The sequence below is a fragment of the Eurytemora carolleeae genome, unplaced genomic scaffold, assembly GCF_000591075.1.
Source record: "Eurytemora carolleeae unplaced genomic scaffold, Eaff_2.0 scaffold104, whole genome shotgun sequence".
Taxonomy (NCBI): domain Eukaryota; kingdom Metazoa; phylum Arthropoda; class Copepoda; order Calanoida; family Temoridae; genus Eurytemora; species Eurytemora carolleeae.
In genome coordinates this window covers 427,318-450,017 of record NW_019396033.1, presented here as the reverse complement: position 1 = coordinate 450,017, position 22,700 = coordinate 427,318, and the positions used below count along the sequence as shown (strand labels likewise).

Here is a 22,700-nt window from a genome sequence, read left to right as displayed (position 1 = left end):
TCCCTTTAAGTAATCTGACCTACAGTGCATCGGACCTACCACAGCTGTTAAAACCACGTGCTTGTAGGTCGGATGGGCAGTAGAGGGGATGGGCGTAGGTCCAAAAATACAACATCGATTTTAAGATGTACGGTTAAAAAGATTTTGATAAATAATTATTTTTTATGAGACACGCATGATACACCTAGCTAGACTATTCAGCGAAACAAATTATTTAAAAAAAAATTAGAAGTTTCTCTTTTACGACTTAAAAATTTCTCCATTAGAATCTTTGGACTTGGCGTACACTGAGAGTCAGGAACTTGAGGTAATTTTTATTTTAAATTGAATGGTTCTTTTATAAATCTTTTTAAAATTCCGCTGTAAAATTTTGTCTTAGTATTTTTACTTCTGAAATAGTATTTCACGCCATTTTTTTCAATATAGTATACAAAGTATGTTATTTTGAATTAATGGAGGACGCCATTTTGAATTAAAGGAGGACGGTATTTTGAATTAATGGAGGACGCCATTTTGAATTAATGAAGGGCGCAATTTTTAATTAATGGAGGGCACAATTTTTAAACCCTGTTGTTTAGGTGGAAGTCGAGCTCCTTAAAGAGGATAATGAACAGCTGGTGACACAGTACGAGAGAGAGAAACAGCTCAGGTGCTGCCCCCCCCCCCCTTCTCGGCTGTGAACATTGTTACGTCTTCTTGAAAACCTAAAGACAACTTGAGTTCAGACTTTAAAGCAGTCTGAAAAACTACAATGAAAATTGCTGCAAACTTTTTATTTTTTCAATTTTAAGACATCAAAGACTTATTCCCACAGCACGATTTTTTTTCTAAATAAATTTCGAATTCCCCCCCCCTTATTTTTCTCAATAAATATTTGTTGCCAAGAACCAACTTCAGCAAATTTTTTTTATGAAGATTGGAGAGAGGAATGATATTACAAAAAAGTATATATATTCCCCTGTTTTTCATTTTATGGGGCAATAAATATACTTTCCCAAAGAATTTTCCCAAGTGGTAACTTCCCAAATGTGCAATTTCCCAAGCGGCAACTTTCTAAGTTTATCGTAGCCGCAGCGCTAGGCCCCACCCTCCATTGCAGCCTGCGGCGCCTCAGAGGGCCTAACCTAACCTTTGGGAAGTTGCCGCTTTGGAAATTGCACATTTGGGTAGTTGCCACTTGGGATATTGTCACTTGGGAAATGCCTTTTGGAAAGTATCTAACACCATAAATAAGAATCTGAAATTTTCAGAAAATGTTCAGAGCAGAAGAATCTAGAGATAGAAGATCATTTCGAGGGGGAGCGGAAGGATTCGAATTTAAAAATTGAGAGTCTCACATCCATCGTGAAAATGTTCGAGCTCAAAGCAAAAAATTCACAGGTTCGATATTAAATAATCTACACTTTTCTAGGTTTATTTATGAATTAAAAAAGAACGGGGTCCAAAATTGCAAAGTCTCAAAAATTGATTTATTAAGTTTTGACTTTTTTAAAAGAGAAAGTGGAAGAAAAACTGGACTTGGATAATTTGACATTAGGTCTAATAAAAAGATATCATTATTTTGTGAATTTTTACGAAAAAAAGTAAATTTCAAGTGATCATACAAAATAAAATTACATAAGAAAAAATGGCTGAGAGAGAAGAGATTGAGAAAAAATTTGTTGCTGGTTTTGTTCTCTATTTCTAGGAACCACTTCATGTTTTAATCTTTCCATTAATCTGTTACCTGAGTTTGGGTTTTTCGAATACCGGACAGGACTCATTTTCTTTTTCGAGAAGATTAACCAACTTCTCAATGGTCGATACTTATAATTTAAACCATGAATTCTGTTTAAGATATCAAAGGGTTACACCTTCAGGTTGCAAAGATATAGGGATGAGAAAATCTGAGTTAGTGGCGAAGAATCAATACTATTGTACATTTTTCAAATTGAAAGTACCTTCATTAAATAATTCTGAGTTTTTATTGGTTAAAATTATAGCCTCGCAGATTACAATACGTTTAGAGAGATTACGCTCATCTTAAGATTAAATTATTTATATATAAAGGAAAAATGTATTAAAAAAAGTAAGGGAAATAGAAGGATTATATTCGCAGGACCAGATTGGAAGATTAGAAGAAAAAGAGAATGAGCAGAAAAAAGAATACACAAAGCTTCATGAAAGGTTTGTTTAACTTTTTCTTTTAAATTTAGATATTTTCAAATCGAGGGTCGAGCACACTACCCTAGAATATTAGAGATAAAGACGATTTTTATAGTTTTCGATGATCTCGGGGGAAAAAATTGAAAATTCTTTTTCTTTCCCCAATTCATAACTTTTGAAGCTCCGAGCAAACAATCTTGTACAAAAAAAAAATATTTTTGAAGAAAGTATATGTATATGTCCCTGTTTCAGGTACACGGACCTATTCAAGACGCACATGGACTATATAGAGCGGAGCAAGGTGATGGCAGGGGACAGATTAGATCTGGGAACTGCTAGGAATCGTTTACCTAACATGAGTCTTAATCCTCTAAACAGGTCAGTAGGGGTTAGGCTGGGGGGGGGGGGGGTTGTCAGGGAAAGAAATTTTTCTTTTTTTTCAAAATATCCCAAAATATCTTCTGCATGCAGACATTTTTTGTCAAGAATATATTCTGCTGAGAGATTGTCTTATTTTGCAGAACACATTTTTTCCAGAAAATTTAAGAGAATATATTATTTTCTGGAAAACCTTTGAATATACTCTTTTTCGAAAATCTTCTAAAGTTTCTTTCTACAGTTGTTCAGAGTTCAGTGTTCATTAATATGTTGTTGCTTCTACAGATAAAACTGATTTATATTCACAGTAATATAAAATACTTCCCCCCCCCCTACGTTGTAGGCTGTAAGTTGACCCGCCTTATCTCTTATTATCTACAGTATTCCGGTCAATATTGAAGAGTTAAGTTCTTGGTTTAATGATGGGTTGTGAGGGGGGGGGGGGTTATGAAATGAGGATTTATCAGCTAGTCTCCCCACTGTTCATTTCACGTACCGGTCAGACTTTGACCTGCTAGAGCAAGCTGTACAGTACACATACAGACAATAAAAAGCAAAATGGGACGGTACGCCAAATGAACTATCCTCTTCTAATGAAATTTGTGTGCTCAACCTTTTTAGATCCTAATTCTGGTGAATTCTGTTGTAAAGATATATTGGCCAAACTAAGTCAATAGACGTACTAAGGAAAAAAAAATATCCTTTAAACTTTTTATTTTTACAAAATTTCCCCCTGAAGAATGGTAAAGGATTAGGGGTTCGTGCATCAAAAGATTATTGAGATTTAAAATTTGAAGGGAAAAGCTTTGTTGAACAAAGAAATCTTAAAGACCAACGAACCCTTTAATCTCCCATATAACACGTATATAGCTGAAAGATGAATAATGATGAAATTAAAATAAACTAATTTCTTGTTTAAATTCAGATCCTCTGGACCGGTTTCATATGGATATAGCGAACTAGAAAATAATAATGAGGTAGAAGATCATTTTTCAAGTTATTTCAGAGTTATGAAATCTATTATTGATAATTGATAAATAATATATTTAACCTTAGTTACAGTTCTACGTACTTTTTAGTGATTCCATTTAGAAAATGGCATGCTTGATTTTGCACGGTACACCGCCTTGTTTGATCAAGACTGTATAAGATATTTATAGTTTTCTCTTTAAAGAATGATAATGTTCAATTGGACTTCATGAACATTTGAGGAATTAATTACTTTTTAGGAAGAAAAAGAACAATATTTTCTTTATCATTGATCAGATAAAAGTAAAAGAGGGTACCACTGTGAATCGGACATTCCCCTAATTCGGGTAATTTCATGGTAAACTAATTAGCCTATTAGCTATTCATTAGTATTAGTCTTACTTTTCAAAGATATCTATGACCGGAGAAAAGGCCGATTTATCGCCTAGAATTCCAGCGGAAAGTAACGATACCTTTGCATAGACACTATTTAAACTTTTTTTTTAGTAACAACAGCAAAATACAATCTAAAATTATCAAAATTATCATATTTCAATGGTATCATGCGTCAGCCATAATACAATAAAAATATGAAAACTTTTGATTTTAAAATTATCAAGAAATTAACGTTTTTCATGTGCAAGCATGATTTAACATGTGTATACAAAGGCGACCTTCTCTCTCCATCAAACCGGTTCCTAGATTCCAACTCGGGGATTCCTGGGGAAGTAGAGAAAACGTATCAATCCGTCAAATGTTAAAAAAAAAAGTTATATTTTGAAAATAGACAAATTTTGAATAACTTTAAAAAAAGGTAAAGATATCTACAATCAACTAGATACTACAGTTTAATCAAATTTTTGAAATTTTTTATAATACATGACAATGACAAAAAGCATTCGGCCACAGTTGTCTTTGAAAAGTAAGACTAATACCAATGAATATATAATAGGCTATTTAGTTTACTCTCAAATTATTTGAATAAATGAACGGTCCCTTTAATGAAAGGTCGTTTGAAATTACAACGACAGTCCTTTTAAGATGGAAACTTTTTTTGATGAAAAATTAACTTTTAGATATCTCTGATGAGCTGTGATATGGGACTGGAGACCCCTATTGTTGAATACTCCTCTACTAGTATCAAGAAAGAGCTCCATGTAAGAAAAAAAAAAGAAGATTTAGAATCTTTCTTGGATTTTGTTTCGCCCGTAAAATAAAACCCTGTACAAAACTTCCAGTCTGATTAATTTTAAATCTTTTATCGTTATTTTTTGGAAAAATTACTCAATGTTTAGATATTTTTAATAGAGTAAACTTTCACCTGTTAAATGAGCGTATGCAGTTCCACTTATACTGGTTAACAAGCTGACAATATGTTGTACAAATTAATATAAATGTTGAGTATGAGTAATAGAGTATCCTCTTCAAACTAAAATACTAGAAAAGGAATAGAAAACCAAATTTCAAGAATAATTGCACCCCATGGAACTTTGTAGGCATGGTTTCTTTTAAGGATAAAACAAGCTCCAAGGAAATTTTATTCTATCTACTTCATTCAATCTAATTTGTTCTATACTTCTTTATTATATCTACTTTTATCCATCTGCTTTTTGCTATCTGCTTCTATTCTATCTACTTAATTTTATCTACTTCTGTTCTTTATACTTTATTCTAACTACTTTTTTCTATCTACATTTTCTATCTATCTTATTTTAACCAATTTTTTAATATATTTTTTTAGACCCCGGGAGAAGGAATGGCGAACAAAAACCGGCGGCAAATGGTTGATAAAGGTCAGATTACGGAGGATATTCTTCAACAAAATCCGGAGATTGCAATTCAGGAAAACGCGCAAAATCCGGAGAATGTTGAGAAAAATGCGCATCTTTTGGGCACCAGGAGTGGCACTGAGGGGGATCTGGGCACAAGTACACTTAGATTAAGCATGCACACCTTAGTTCACCCGTTTTATCACTTTATCCTGTGTTTCCATGCGCGGAAAAGTATTTACAATTTATCAAAAAATTCTATAGTTATTTGCTGACAAAACAATAGAAATTTTACGCCTTGGAACAATGGAAACCGAGCACTAATCGTTATTATGGAACTCATTTTATACTTTAAACATAATTTATGTTTAAGTTCCCGGAAAACAAGGACAACCCGGAAAGAAATGTAAAATAAAATCTAAACAGGACGCCATGGGAAAATGAACTAATTCTTTTTATCAAAAGGAATTAACTACTGTAGAAGAAATTTAATCATAATTTATATGGAACATATTATCTTATTGAGCGATTTTTAGCACATACGTCACAAGTTTTGGTTTGATTGTCTAAATAGTGTATCTTAAAATATTTAAATTGATGTTTGTGTTAATTAAAGTTGAAGTTAGTAATTTACAGTAATTTTGGGACACTCCGCTGTTACAATTAGATGTTATAGTTAACTATTTTTCAAATTTTTTTTATTTCTGTTTTGTAGAAATATTTTAGACTTTTCCCATTATGATTTCCCTTAAATTCTAACCTTAAATTACGCATAGATATTACATTTTACCTTTTAGTTTGCTTGTTTTTTTTTATAAACATTGAACACTGACTTTTTACTTAAAATCAGTTTCCTTAAACATTTGTTTTTGATGTGTAGTATTAGTAACCGGCTATTAACATTGAATTTCTCAAATATGTTTTTTTCTCAATAAGTTTGATCATAATAATAAACTTATTTTATCTCCAAATTAACTTATGTTGTCCAGTGGAATTAGCACCAAGAAAAGGTTTATTAAGATTCATTATTGTTGTCTATTATTCTTAAAAAATGTATATTTACAAATTTTCACAAATGAAGTGCACAACTTATTTAATCAAGACATTATCCTGTATAATGGGACACCCTGTATATCCCCTTGCATGACAAACATTCACATTTAGATAGATAAATGTATGGATTAACATATTTTGAATATGAAGAATGTTAAAATGTTATACTTAAGGTGGTTGGGTTGAAGGACTGAGCCCGGAGATGGATGATTCATCAAGCATTGAACTAGCCCAGGATGTTTCTAAGGTGGAACAACTTCTGAAAGAATGATTTGACACATTTCCTTGGTTCTGAATTCTATTTCCATTTTTGCATTTTTTTTCCCCGATATTTACAGAGACCGTAGATTTGATTTCAAGTGACTATCCATTTATAGAGTGATATATCCGATACACACACAACAGTACCTTTTATCAAGAATAATTAAGATATTCATGATTTATCTTTAAAGGTTTATTTTATCAAGAATAATTAAGATATTCATGATTTATCTTTAAAAAATATTTTAAATTGTGGTTTTTCTATAAAAGTGACTTGCGACATTTTTGTTTTAAAGTAATGAGTGACAGCTTTACTTTTTTTAAACATTTACTTTTCATTACTACAGTTTATAAATCAACATAAACAAAAAAATGCAAAGCTCTAGCAGACGAAACATTCTACAGAATACACCTTACCTCTAGTAAGCCTTGGGATATCACCATAATTAAAAATAATCTACGATCTCAAATTTGTCACTAACTCCTATGTTTATTGGGACACCTAGTATTATTTAATAAATAAGTGTTTTTGTTTGATCAGGACGGAAGTATTGGTCCTGCAACCCCAGTTTCTCCCTCTACACCTATTCCTTGCTCAACCCATACTAAATCGTAAGTAAAAAAGTAATAAAAACTTTTTGTTAAAGTCTAGTAATTTTTGTTTATATAATAATGAGCAATTTTATTTTTATATGCGACGTACATACATTTTGCTCAAATAAAAGATTTAGATTTTTTGCAGGAAAAAAAGTTCTTAGTTGCTTAATCTTTCGACACTTGAACAATTTCTAGTCATTGTTCTTTCCAAAATAATATTTTTATTCTTTATTTTGTTCCTACCGGATTCTAAGCATTGCCTTATGCCTAGACCTTAAACAAAGTAGGAACATTTAAATAGAAATTTAGGTTCGCCCTACCATATTAGTATACATGCTTTGCAGACTGTACTCCATTTGTATAAGAAACATTCAGAATAGGTTATTGTATATGGGGTAATTGTACATCACACTAATATTTCAAATGAAGTACCGTCTACAAAGCATGTATAATTACATGGTAGGGCGGACCGTGTTAGTTATATCTCCCTTCTATTCCTTACTTAATTTAGGGAGAAGAGACTTGGAAATAATCTATACCAAGAATTAAGTTTCCAGGTAAATTAGTTTGTTTAAATAATTGAATTTTGGTGTATTTTTGATTTCTTAACAAAGTTTTTATACAATAGGACGGGTAAAACATGAACTTGGGGAAATATTACTCTGCCAGGAGGATTAAAATATGGACGGATTGATTGATTTATTGCTTGATTGATTGGATTGATTGATTGATTGATTGATTGATTTATTGCTTGATTGATTGGTTAATTAATTTATTGATTTGATTGATTGATTGATTTCTTTGATTGGTTAATTGAATTGTTGATTGATTGATTGATTGATCGAACTTTAGGATACTCAGGTTCTTGGCGAGGTTGATGAGGGTGCAGATCTAACAGGTTAGAGCCATCTTCAGATCAGACAAATACAGAAATTATACTGAAAAAGGACAATAAACATGGGTGCAGAAAAAGGACAATTTACAAGAGCTGGGTGCAAACTAAGGACATTTTACCGGGGTGACAACGGACAAATTACAGGGGTACAGATAAAGTAGCATCAAACTATCATATTTTCCACAGAATATAATGAAACCAAATCTTAAGTTCTTCAGAACTTTATTCCTGTTGTTTTCGGTATACAGTATACACTGACGTTAAGCGTGTAAAACTTAAAATTAATTAGATGTTCTTTGTAAATTTATAATAGTATTGTACTGTACTTGTACCACTTGTACTTGTACTAATATGATCTTAAATCAGTGTTTGTTTTTAAATATGTACTGAAGATTGTGTTTACATTTTTATATTTCCACGCTACAGGAGGGTTTGTACACCCAGCAGAATTTGCTTCATCTGGTCAGTATTATGTATTATGTATTATGTACGCATTGTCAGTCTTTGTACATAGGATAGCATGCTTAAATGTAGTAGTGTACACTAAAGGCCTAATTGTAATGCCCGCGCACAATGCAAGGATATATATTTTGTATATATTTTCCCCCATCCCAGTAAACAAATGAATTGGTAGAAAAAATTTATGATTTTTATTTTTCCAACAAGTATACACTAAGGGAAAATTGCCAATTTTTAATTTACTCCCAAAATAATTGAAAATTATTTCCTTTAGATATTTACCTCCGCATTTTACTGTGTATTGTCCAGCACTCAATCTAGCACTATACAAGTTTCAAAGCGTACATAACAATAAAAATACACATTTATGTACATATTTTTACTTAGAACATTCAATAGAAAAAGTATATGTAATGCATGTTACACTGTTAAGCAACAATTTTTTCTTTTATTTTCATTTTTTAGTTTTTTTTTCATTTTTTATAGACAGCGACGATGACGGTGTAAGCTATCGTAGCTATGACAACGGTAATTTTTGTTTTATTTTTATTTAGTAAGTTTTGCCTGATTTGTTTTGCATTATTTTGGAATGTTGAATGCTTATATACTATATAGACCTTAAAGGAAATTGTGAAGAATCTGGTGAAAAACAAGTCTTGGATGAGATTTTATCCTTAAAGGGATTGTCGACATAATTTCAAGTGACAGTCCGCTTCAATAGATTGATGTCCGAATTGTGGTTTACTATAATTACGGATTTTATGCAGCAGAAACATATAGTGTAGTTTTAAGAATACTCAACTGTTAAGATGGAAAAACGACGAAATGTTTCCCGTTACTGTTGTGAATCGGACCAGCTATTTGTTAAATGAAAGCGTCACTTAAATTACGTGTACAGTCCCTTTAACTGTTTAAACTAGAATTATGATAAGGATTTGATTTAATAAAACTTTAAGAAATCTCATTTTCTTGAATTTCATCATTTTTTTTATTTTCTTTCTTGACTTTTATAATGTCTTCCAACTTATTCTGATTGCAAATTTATTATTTTAAGACATTATGATTGTTTGCTGACACTAACCAATAACAGCCTGTTTTTTTGTTCCAGAGTGGGTTTTAAAAAATAAGTAACACTTTTTTACGTTTCATTTTTCCAATACAACTCGTCTGTAAAAGTATAAGATTAAAATTCTTTAAAATTCTCCTAAACTTTAGGACAGAGAAAAGTTTTTATATGTAGACAAATCATTAGTCATAAATGATATTTAATAAAACTAAAATCCATTATAGAAAAGAATAATCAGTGCCCGAATTTAAAGTATTTGAGCCGCGTGTCAAATTTGAGACGCGGCTCAGAGTTACGAGATCTGAGCCGGCGCTCAATTAGAACTGGTTGTTGGTGGTTCATCGACGCGGTTTAAATTCTTTAAATTCGGTCTCATGCTTTTTAAAAATTTAATTCTAATAATTACTAATTATTGTATTTTTATGGCTGTGCAGCTAATGACAACTACTACGGTAAGCTATACCTAATATTTTATTTAGATATATATTTTTGAATAATTTCATTGATCATTAAAAACTGCATGTTTATTAACAACAAAGCAAATTATTCTCACAGTAAGAAACACTTTTAACAAACTTTTATTTTTAATCTTATCATCCTTGCAACCTGATGTAGCAGACCTTTCAAATTTTTAACCATGAGTTCTGAAAGTTACGACATCAATTTTCAAAGACATTGGCCAGGGTTAAAAAATCAAAGTTTGTGGAAAATGTTTATTTCCTTTGTTTCACTATTTTATATTTTACCTTTCGCATGAAAAGTCAAAATTTTAAGTGTTTTCCAATTTTACTTTTTTATCAAACTCTTAATTTTTCTAAAATATTTGTGTTAGGGAATAAAAAAGTTTCGAGATATAGACGTTCAGCTGGGATTTTAGCCATAAGAAGTAATTTGTACTTATATCTGGTCAATGTAATGGTGATGGGGGGATATATTTTCCAAAAATAAGCATTTCCACATTTTTTTTAGATACAGATTCCATTGTATAAATTAATTTGGAAAATATTCAGATCACCTTTTTGGGTTTTAATAAATGTGTGAAATCTTCATTTTTTTGGAAGGGGGGATTTTTTTTTGTTTATTTATAGAAATCAATAAATCAACTCAAATGCCACATGGACTGAATTTTTGTGAAAACATTTCTCCTTCTTGTGTTTGGTCACTTAAAGGCTGTGGGATACGGATTAGAATAGCATGTAGATTATTTTTCACAACCCTCCCCTCATTATTTTTCTAAAGATCCCTGTCAGCTTTGNGGGGAGATTGATCTTTATTCTCTATTCAAGGAACTATAGAGTGAAGGGTCTCCCAACTACACTAGATCTTTTCTAACTGATTACCTGTCAGTATACACTTACAAGTTACAGGGTCCTTCAAACTTTTACTTGAAATATCATTTTCTTTCATGAATAATTTAACAATTTCTTAAACTTTTATTAATAATCATTGGATAAAGTTCATCAAAAACTAGTAGACAATTTTTAATTACGTTTTCCCAACCTGAATATTCATCAAAATATTCATCATACTGATTATGATAACAAAAGTAATTTAAAGATCATTTAAAATATGCAAAAAAATGATTTCATTCCTAATCTTGATTAAAATTATCTTCTGTAGAACACAGAAATTTTCCCTTGAAATGAGAAAATAAAATTCTGTAATCTAAAATGATGGAGTCTAGAATGATGTCCTGGATAGAGAGGGCTGGAGAGAAGGGGGGGATATTAATTTGAATAAAGAATAAAAGGTTGAGCTTCCAACGTCATAACCTTTCCATCGAACATCTTTTTTTTACAATTTTCTTGTTGTTTTGAGAATCAGTTACACAGTTTGGTGATGGTGACTGGTAAGAATAGGCAAGAGTTCTGTTCATCAAGTCCCCCGCGGTGTTCAGACATTGTTAAAAAAGAAGAAATTTTATAAAGTGGAGATGTCCTAGACATGAAATGTCCTGTATATGATTTTTTTTATCTTTGAAATGTCTTATGAAATCCCCCCCCCCTTTANCCCCCCCCCCGCTCGCTTTATCAAAATATGCTTCCCCTCCCTCCATTTATCAAAATATGATCCATCCTCCCACTCCCTTCATCAAACTATGTCCCCCCCGCTTAAAATTTTTCACTCTTACTGATTTTTGTTGACAATCTTTTGTTTTGTTTTCCTGGTGAACAAATCTGCACTCTGAAATAGAAAGGTCCATTTCAGTCAGTACAGAGTTGTGAAAAATAATAATATTTTTGCAATGTTTTGCAATTTTTGCACGCGGGAAGTGGTGGTTATTTCTAGTAACGATGTTGATCATAGAAACCTTGTAAAAAATAATTCATTTTGTTTGATATACAAAATGATTTTTTGGTAATTTTTTATAATAACGTTAACTGTCAGATATAATAAATGCCTAACGCATACTTTACATATGAGATTGGAAGCAAAGAAAAATATATTTTCACAGTGAATAAAAAACTTGTCTTTTCTTATCGTTTCAAAAAAGCAAAAAGTTGCATGACTTGAATACTGTTGTTAGTTAGCTACACAGTGAGAAACAGAAAAATCTACTAAATGTCGTCTTTGTACTTCCTTTACTTAAGAAGTGAAGTTAAGGATTGTGTATTTTTCAATTGTTGCACCTGATATAACTTTCAAATGTGGAGGGCACTTTTAGAAATAGCTCAGTTACAATTTTAAATATTCTTAGCGACTTAAAGGGACAGACCGACTATGTAATGTAGTTGAACCGAGTATGCAGTGCTGTGGACAAATTCTTTCGGATTCGTTTGAGACATAAAAAACTTTTTAAAGATCTGTAAATCCTGAGTTTGAGCGCAAAGTCGACGTTCAAAATTGTACTTTCGGGTTGATACGTTTTCAGAATTGTTCTTTTTATTTATTAATAATTTATTTTAATCTAACCGATTCTGAAAACGTACCCACCCAAATTCATAATTTTGAACGTCGACTATGCACTCAAACTCAGAAGTTAAATATTGTGGAAAAGTTTTATATGTCTCAAACGAAACCAAAAGAATTTGTCCACAACACCGGATACTCAGTTCAACTACATTACGTAGCCGGTCTGTCCCTTTAAGTAATTAAAAGAAAAAGAAGACGACAAGAATTCCACGGTTTTCCGGTTCTCACTGTTACTTTTGACTGATTGTGTAGGTATGGGTAAGGAGGTTGAGAACTTGATTATGGAGAACAACGAGCTCCTCGCCACCAAAAACGCGCTCAACATCGTTAAGGACGATCTCATCGCTAAAGTTGACGAGTTGACAGGGTGAGCAGAAAAATTGAATACAATAATAGATACTGCCATTGGTCGGCGCAGTCGCAAACTCAACTCATCAGATAATCCCGAGTCTAATGAGTGTAGTTAACTGGTTTGGTTTCTAAAAACTTTAATAAAACTTCCGAGATTCTGTTAACAATTGCTTTCATTAAACTTTGCAATATTAAAGAATGGAAAACTATGAAAAAATTACCGTTACAAAATGTTCGTTTTTGGATCGTTTTTTTGCATAAATTATCTGTCAGGGTCAAAATTTGGCAAAGTGTCAGAAAAGAAATTGTTTAGGATAAACATTTAAAAAAACATTTTCTGCCAAAGAGAAAAAAGAGAAAAACTAATTTAAAACTTGAAGCACATTACTACCTATGCTCTGGTCAAATAGTATTTTTTTATGATGAAGAATTAACTTTTTTTCTTAACTCAATGTTTTATTTAGAGAGCATGAGATTCTTCGTGAGGAGGTTAGGAGTCTTCAGGAGGTGCGAGCTAAGCTCCAGGGGAGGGTTCAGGAGCTAGAGGAGGAGCTCAAGGTCATCAAGGAGGAGGAGAAGGGGAAGAAGGAGAAGGAGGAGGAGCAGGAAGATGTCCCGATGGCACAGAGAAAACGTTTCACAAGGTCAATATTATCATTGTCTTCATAAATAGTTTTATGATCATTATTCACTGTAAGCTCTGGTTTATTAGAAGTACCATGCCGACCTTTAAGCAACTAGAAAAAGAAATTTTCTAATCCCTATTTCTTTGCAACCCAATGTCTTAGCACTTTCATATTTCTAACTATAAATTCTGTTAGATAATAACAACTAAGTTTGAAATATCTAATGTTTAACCCATCAGGTTTCAAAGATTTATTAATAAGACAAAAACTCAGTTCCTGTGGGCAGTACACACAGGAAACACAGTCGTATACAGGCTTTATGAGGCAAAACGGGAGAGTATACCAAACCATCCCGTCCCCATGTGTATTTTTATATCGCGATAAATCTTTTTAATGGATTAGTTATTTTGATTATATCATCAGGGTTGAGATGGCACGTGTTTTAATGGATTAGTTATCTTGATTATATAATCAGGGTTGAGATGGAACATGTTTTAATAGATTAGTTATTTTGATTTTATTATCAGGGTTGAGATGGAACATGTTTTAATGGATTAGTTATTTTGATTTTATTATCAGGGTTGAGATGGAACATGTTTTAATGGATTAGTTATTTTGATTTTATAATCAGGGTTGAGATGGCACGTGTTTTGATGGAACGGAATCAGTACAAGGAACGATTTATGGAACTTCAGGAAGCTGTTAGGTGACTTTTATTCATCTAATTTTAGATTTGAAATTGAGATGTTGACTCCAGTGATGTTGTATGATGAAAACCTGTTCTTGTTTTTATATTTGGAATACTTGAATTTTATGTCGCTTATCCCAATTCTTAAGAAACAGTTTAAATTTGTAAGTTTTAACTCAATAAATAACATGCGATCTTTAAAATAAAATCTCTAAAATAACACGGTAATGATCTTATAGACTAAATGTTTAAAGTATATATTCATTAATAAAAATGGGGTTGAAAGAGAAGGCTCGACCGAACCCTGAATAACCTTGACTTGACTATTTATTTGTAGAAAATTTAAGATATTTTCTTAAAGGTGGACTGAGATGATTAGAGCTTCTAAAACAGATTCACCCATCGACAAGAAGAATAATAAAGGAATATGGAAATTGTAAGTATTTACTGCATTTAAAGAAGTTCTTCTTGAAATAGACAAGTGTTTCTGGGAACAAAAAATGACGGAGTTATCCCTGTTTTTCTTAATAAAAAACGATTTCTCTTAATTGCGGTTTTCTGTAATAGTGACTTCCAAATTTCCAATGAAGAAAATGGATGGAATTTATATAACCACAAAATTCTCCTCATTTTTTTCAATGACGGGACTAAATTAATTATGCCAAACAGGACTTATTTAGTTAATAAAAAAATGAACGGAAAGTATTTTGACTGCTGAACGTCTAATCGTTAATTTTGATCTTAGATTTAAATCTCTATTTCTAAATTGAGAAAACCTAAGCCTTATTTTTATATATATATCAGTGATATTTCTTTTTCTTCTTTCAATCTAGTAGTTTATCCAGAGTATATGTTTTTGCTCAAAAATCATTTTTCATCCGCACAAAAAAAACACATTTTGTCTCTTTATCAATATTGTACAGCGGGACCCTGAAAGCTGTTGTATATTAAGACGACGTTAATCTGAAATTATGATATTGAATAGCCCAATACACATGAAACACATCAATTGTACCGTGTATTCAGATTTTTTTATTTTCAATCTACCGTCATTATTTATAACAACATGAAATGCACAAAAATATCTTAAATGTTGTTTTTCTATTCCTTAGTTTTTTGGTTACTTATTGATATATTTAACTTATTTCTATTTCTTTCATATTTTATTCAAATAAATTATATTAAATATTTAAAGATAAAATTTAACCGTTTTGTGCATTTTTAACTTTTTTATTTCAGTTTCAGTAATCTATTCAGCGGCACAGAGCGACCCAATGATCCTTTATCACCTTACCTTAACATGACATATTCAAACAGTGAGGTGAGGACAAATATCAGATTGAGGAGATGTTCAATCCCAGGGTATATCTTTGAAAAATACTCCACTATGTTAGCCAGGGTTGCGCAAAATGTGCATGCGCAGATTGAAACAATTTTACTATGGCTTTATTCACTAGGCAATATATAAAAAATAAAAAAATATGTTTGTTTGTTAAGATATTTGTTAGATCCATGATTATTGAAAATCAAATTAACTTAAATCTTTTAGTATCTCTTTTTGGTCGTGTGGAAAACGTTCGAGTCATTGAAGCTGAAAATGAAAAGATATTTCAGATCCTTGGATGAGATTTTCTTATTTCAAATGGATCAGACATTTTCCAACTCATGTCCCCTTCCTTCCTCCTTCAGTGTCAGTGTCAAAAATATAAACGTTAAAATAATTTGAACAGATTAATTTAGTGCTTAATTTACTGTTTTATGGACCATGGACTGATCAATTTATAAAATTGATATTAATTGATTGATATACTAACAATTCAAGAGTGTCAGGATAAATGTTTAAGTGCAATAAATGAGGTTAAGATTGATTTACCATAAAAAAAGTCGTATTTTTTCACAAAAAGTGTGCCCGCGCACTTTTGCTCAAACCCAAAAAATGCATGTAATATACATCATTTTAAGCTCACATACAAAAAATCAGCCTCCTGCAACATGTAAAATCTGTGCTAAGATGGCCCATAATGTAATGGTTGGCTACTAGCACGCCGGTCAGAATGTTCCAATATTTATTTTGACCATGGAAAAGAATTCCTCGTGCCCAATTACCTATAAATCGACATACAACATCTAAAATCTGTGCTAAGATGACCTATAATGTAATGGTTGGCTACTAGCGCGTCAGTCAGAATATTCCAATGTTCATTTTGACCTCAGAAAAGAATTCCTGGTGCCCGATTACCTATAAATTGACATACAACATGTAAAATATGTGCTAAGATGACCCATAATGCAATAAATGAGGTTAAGATTGATTTACCATAAAAAAGTCGTATTTTTTCACAAAAAGTGTGCCCTCGCACTGTTGCTCAAACCCAAAAAATGCATGTAATATACATCATTTTAAGCTCACATACAAAAAATCAGCCTCCTGCAACATGTAAAATCTGTGCTAAGATGGCCCATAATGTAATGGTTTGCTTCTAGCGTACCGGTCAGAATGCTCCAATATTTATTTTGACCTCAGAAAAGAATTCTTCGTGCCCAATTACCTATAAATCTACATACAACATGTAAAATCTGTGCCAAGATGACCCATAATGTAATGGTTGGCTACTAGCGCGCTGGTTAGAAGACTCCAATGTCTATTTTGACCTCTGAAATGAAATCCTTGTCCCAATTTTGCTATAGTGTGTTGTATCCCATGCTAGTTTTATTCTATATTTACGGATTAATTTATTGACCTAATCAAATGATTAATTGATAGATTTACAAATGAATTAATTATTGAACTAGTTGAATGTTAAATTGATAAAAAGGAATAATTCATATTGATTTAATTGAATGTTTGATTGATAATTTTACGGATTAATTTTTTATTGATCCAGTTGGATGATTGATTCATATTTACAGATTAATTCATTGACCTAATCAAATGATTGATTGATAGATTTACGTATGAATTGATCATTGAACTAGTGGAATGTTTAATTATTAAATTGGAATAACTCATTATTTGATTTAATTGAATGTTTGATTAATAAAGTTACGGATTAATTCACTATTGATTTAGTTGAATGTTTGATTAATAAAGTTACAGATTAATTCATTATTGATTTAGTTGAATGTTTGATTGATAAAGTTATGGATTAGTTCATTATTGATTTAGTTCAATGATTGATTGATATCTAGGAGAATCTTGGTCCCCTGAGCACCATGAGAAACCGAAACACTGCAGAGAGGAAGGCGGCTAGGGGAACAGATCTCTTTGATGGAGAATCAGTGTAAGTATTTACAATTTTCAGATTCAGATTATTTTATTTAAATATAATTATTTTAAGTCACACTCTCTCATGTAACCATTTTTGTTTAATTTAAACTAAATATTTTTACATTACTTTCCCTATTTTATATATTCAAACAATATATTTACAGCTCACAGTTAACTCTTGTCTTAGTTAATTATTCAGAGTTCAAAATCATTATTCAAATTTTATTTTTCCTTGATGCAAATATTTAGTCTTTCAAATAAATAATTATTCTATAAAACTATCCTAATAAACCAGACTGGCATTAACAAGTTACGTCATGTGTATTCTATATGTAAACTTAAACTATTAAAATTCAACCAAATATTACATTTGTGTCACTTTTAAAACTTTAATGTATGAAATCCAACCCACAAATGTAACAAAAGATATAAAGGTTAGAAAATGTGCAAACCTATTTTTATAAAAGGGATTGATGTATTTCTGTCCAAAAACTTCTAGTTCTATTTTAATCAGTTCGATTTGTATTGTACCTCCTTTGATGCATCCTATCTTTTGTTAGAATTGCATTGAGTATTCACCCAGTATAAAACAATTTCAATGGTTTAGTGTATTAAAAGGAGCTACTTTAGGTTCGCTTTAAAATTGTCCAATTATACAAGTGTTGAAGACTAAATTTGTTTGTAAGGCTATTTTTATTTGGGATATTTAAGGTTAAATATTTTGTTTTGTCTTTTTTATGGAGCCACCAGATATTCCATATTTTTATTTGGGATATTTAAGGTTAAATATTTTGTTTTGTCTTTTTTATGGAGCCACCAGATATTCCATGAAATAAAACTGTGTTCTACTAGACTGCAAGATTAATGATTTATATTTTTCAATATATCTTTGTTTAAAGATGGTGGGAGACATCTGATATACTGAACGCTCCTTTTCCAGCTCCTTTCCACCCTCCCTCTCTCACCCTCCTTGATCCATTACCCCCATCATTATTAACCCATCCTTCAACACTAAACTGTTCTCACTTGAACTTTAATACTAGAGAGTTGTTTGATTCTGGTCTAGAAGATCAAACAAACATAACCCAAAATAACACTGTTTTAGAATCAAGTATTTCTTTAGAAAATGTTAGTAAGGAAACCAATAAGATAGCTTGTCTAAACTGCAATACTGAATCTACATCAGGGCCTTCTACACCGCCGGAAATAGAACTTAGCACTCAGTTTGAAAGTAGAAGAAGTAAACTAGACATTTGTTGGTTTCAATCACTGACTTAATTACATTTCATTTTCCCCTTTTGATGTTTTTTTTTTATAATAAATATTGTTGCTCATTTCTAGATAAATAAGCTTTAAATCCTGAATGTCTGAAAATACGATTTGAGATATAAGATTTAAGATGAACATTTTATTGAGAAAAATATTATTTCTTTCTTTTCCTATAAATTGTCACTGTGTTTCTCATAATTTTGGTAGATCTGAGTAAACAATTCTGGTTATTGAGCGACTTGTGCCCTCAACATCACATAGATTTAAGCATTTTCAAGAAGTAATTAAGTAAATGTTGTTATTTCTGAAATGGTTTCAAACCTGGTTAACAATAAGAAAAAATGTGGACCCTGTTGTAAAAAATCTATTTTAGTTTACAAAAGAAAGGCGTTTTCTCTGTTATTATTCTTTGTGGAGTTCTCCATAAGATTTCCTTTTCTTTTATCCTTGGGGTTTAATATTCCAACAGTGGTTTACATTATACAGGATTGACATTAGATATAACCAAGGAGTAGCAAGCTGACGTAAACACAAATTTAAAAGTTTTAAAATCCAATACATTGCCAAACACAATTTCCTTGGCTCATATTTGAAGTTGAAGCTGGTATAAGTCACTTTCCTGAGCAATTTTCCACTTCCTTCGGCTCAGTATGTGTTTGTTTATAAGTAGTTTAATTGCATTTTTAATATTCTAATATTATTGGGTATCAAATTTTAGCAATAACCGTTTTATTTTCTCTATTTTACGGATGTAACTTAAAAAAATAGCCATTTTCGAAAGATGATTAAAAAAACATGATTGTAGAGTTTTCAAATTGTATAGATGAAAATATGAATCCCATATTTTAGAAATATATTTTCTGGATGCAACTTGTAATTTACTCTGCAAATATTCTTTGAAATATCTCTCTCTAAATTGTAAATAAGGTTCAAAGGACCTTTCATGTTAAATTAGACAGGACCCATTCATTTTCTGTGATTACTAATAACAGTCAGTTCCAGAATACAAAATGAACCTTTTACAAAAAGTTCTGGACAGTGGACAACCATTTTGAAAAAAAACACATTTTTTCATTGGTATTTGACAAAATATACAAAATAAAACAGTAGATTGATGAATTAATGGAAAGTCTCATAAATCTTTGTAGTAGGCTTGTCATTTGTCAAACAGATTTTTCAGAAAATAATAAAAAGATGTTATCTTTTTAAAAAAAGAAAGACCTATATATTGCCAACGTGGTCTCAACCGGTTCATTTAATGTACTGCACATACCCTTACGTAGCCAGATCAAGTTTTTATACATACATCAGACTATATAAGGCAAAACAGGACAATACACCAAATAAATCATTATTGTGTGGGATGCATAGTCATTTTGAATTTAAATTATAGTCTTTTTAGTTTTTGTTTGTGTAGTCAATAGTCCACTAACATAATACTAATTACCAGACCCTCTGACAAGCTGACCGCTAGGAGGGCACAGGAGAGGAAGGAACAATATAAACAAGTTAGAGCACATGTCAAGAAAGACGATGGGCGGTTACAGGTAAGACTTATTCATTAGAATTTTGTTTGAAGAATCAGAAAAAAAACATTTTTTATGAGAATAAGATGAATTATTGGTTAAACTGTATCTATATTTAGAATAAAAATCTTGCCAGCTATTGTCAAAAATTTCAAAAATCTTATTTACAAACCCCTTGATGGTATAAAGGGGGCAATATTTTACTGATGTTACAGGAAGTAAATACAAGACAATTTAAGAATCTTGTTGAAGTTATGAACAAAAACGTTTAAAAACGGTCCAATAGCTATCTAAACTATAATCTAAATTCATCCCATGTATTGAAAGTTAGGTTTAAAGCCAGTGGCAATGTTTTATGATCTAGGTGTCCCGACAAACATGTGAATTGAATGTCAACATCAAACCTGTCACAGATCTTCAATAGTTGTAATGAATGACAAATTTGATTGAAAATTTTTACAATTATTGGGCTTTCGCAAATGTCGTCAAATGTTTTTATTGCAAGAAATGACAAGTTATTGTGATAATGTTTAAAGAAAAATATCAAGAAATAAAGATAATTTTACTTTTAAGAGGAAATGAGTTAAATAGGTTTGCCACCAAAAATCCACAAAGTTATAATGTTTAGGCCTATGGTTGGTCTTTGCCTGCTAAACCTGCCTCTACCCTACCTAAACCTGACGAGGAGCAGAACAGGTAATATAGGAACAGAATACTGGAGCCCAAAACATAGGATTTAGACAGAGTCAAACTCTTTATCCATGAAAAAGACTTTCAATTCAATTTATTGAACTCCCCCTTTTTCCAGCTGATTTTTTTAGACAAATGTTATTACATTTTATATCAATTCAAAGTGCTATGACGTAAAAGTTAGTAAAGAACTTCCTGTTACAGATCCACTGTTCCTGTCCCTGTTCCTGTCTACTGTAGACCCTTGACTGAGAAGGAACCAGGAATGAAAATATGGTGCGCTGCAGGGGTCAACCTTACAGGTAGATATTATCAACTGAGATATTCTAAGAATATTTGTTTGTTTGTTAATTTCTTCTGAAGTTATCTGCGGTGGAAGACATTTCTTCCGCTCATAAACTTTAAAATGTGCTATTGATTTTACCTTTAAAGTTTCTAGAATTCTTTTCTGTTTTTGCTATTTTTATGCAGAAATTTGATTGACTGGTCAATGACTAGAAAAGCTTGCATGATATCTCATTGAATGCAATTAAGAGCAAAAAGTATTTTTTGATGTGTTGAATGAAATTTTTCGTTGTGAATCCGGTTCCGTGGAACTGCATAGTGAATATATTTGCGGATCCAGATCCAGGGAGCTAAAATTTTTTGGATGCAATAGATCCGGATCCTTAGCACTGGTCATAGAAAAGAATTGTGACCAGTTTGCAATGCTTGGTGCTATAAATAATCCAGCTAAATTGATCCAAGATCTGAACCTTGACACCAGGATTACATCATAAAATAGGAAATATTGGATTGTTTGTTTTACAAATATTTTTCCAAAAAGAAAGATTTATTTATTTAATTAATTGAAGTGTTTTTCAAATTTCTAAGGCCGAGACCATCTTAAACAAGAAAAATGTGCCAAGTTAAATTGAAACTTTTCATAAACGCTTTTATTGATTTTACAAAGCTTTAAATCATTAAGCAAAATACATTTTTTTTATAAATTTATTGAATTATTTGGAATATCCCATCTTCACTGTGAGGAAAAATTAACTTTGATTGATAAGAACATTGAGTGAGGATGCTGAAGAATTGATTTCTATATTTCTTGACAGATTTGACAGCTTCTCTATCAGCCGGCTGAGTGTATATGTATTTTCAGATATTGCAAAGAAAGGAAATATATTATGATTTTATATTTTTCATTTTCGATATTAAACACCAAAAGCAAAACAGAAGATGAAATTTTAGAAACATTAAACTTTTATCTAGACAAGTTTCTATATCTCTTAATTTTCTAATTTAATGTATTTAAAAGTAAATATTAATCAAGGGAAATCTATTTTTTGATGCAAAGGAATTGAGTTTTTGCCACAAACTTAGATTTTCTATTTCCTATAACTTAGCAACCCGTTTTCTTAGACCTTCGATATTTCAAACTAACAATTCTGGTAGATCAAATAATCTACGTTTGAAATATCAAAGGTTTACACCATCAGGTTGCAAAGATATAGGGGTTAGAAAATGTAAGTTTGTTGCAAAAAATCAATTCCTTAACAACTGTTGATTTTTCCCTTCTAATCAACTCTTATAATCCCTGTTTGTTTAGGAGGAAAAACTAAAGATGGCGGAGAGATTGTTGGTGCAAGCGTGTTCTATTCCTCGCCACCAGAATCTGAGACGCGGCATCCAGTGCACGAGGAAGACGAGGTCTCCAAACTGGATCAAGAATTAAAGGATGGAGAAAGCTTATCACAGGTTTATTTGTAAATTATTGATTTGATGAATTGAT

At 31.4% G+C, this 22,700-nt stretch overlaps 1 protein-coding gene across 1 annotated transcript in view; it reads left to right on the top strand.

Moving 5' to 3' along the window:
* LOC111697464 (uncharacterized) overlaps positions 1–22,700 on the top strand; it is a gene marked incomplete at its 5' end in the record, with an annotated part of 56,815 nt that overhangs the window by 2,678 nt on the left and 31,437 nt on the right. The window contains 25 exon segments of the mRNA XM_023467490.1: positions 267–307; positions 579–649; positions 1,251–1,380; positions 2,099–2,166; positions 2,398–2,523; positions 3,449–3,500; positions 4,569–4,649; positions 5,234–5,420; positions 6,488–6,561; positions 7,117–7,187; positions 7,684–7,729; positions 8,025–8,070; positions 8,494–8,529; positions 10,027–10,044; positions 12,758–12,872; positions 13,321–13,500; positions 14,114–14,188; positions 14,532–14,606; positions 15,410–15,491; positions 17,360–17,451; positions 18,338–18,703; positions 20,158–20,254; positions 20,862–20,929; positions 21,128–21,225; positions 22,518–22,666. Of these exon segments, the coding sequence (XP_023323258.1) occupies positions 267–307; positions 579–649; positions 1,251–1,380; positions 2,099–2,166; positions 2,398–2,523; positions 3,449–3,500; positions 4,569–4,649; positions 5,234–5,420; positions 6,488–6,561; positions 7,117–7,187; positions 7,684–7,729; positions 8,025–8,070; positions 8,494–8,529; positions 10,027–10,044; positions 12,758–12,872; positions 13,321–13,500; positions 14,114–14,188; positions 14,532–14,606; positions 15,410–15,491; positions 17,360–17,451; positions 18,338–18,703; positions 20,158–20,254; positions 20,862–20,929; positions 21,128–21,225; positions 22,518–22,666 (2,444 nt within the window).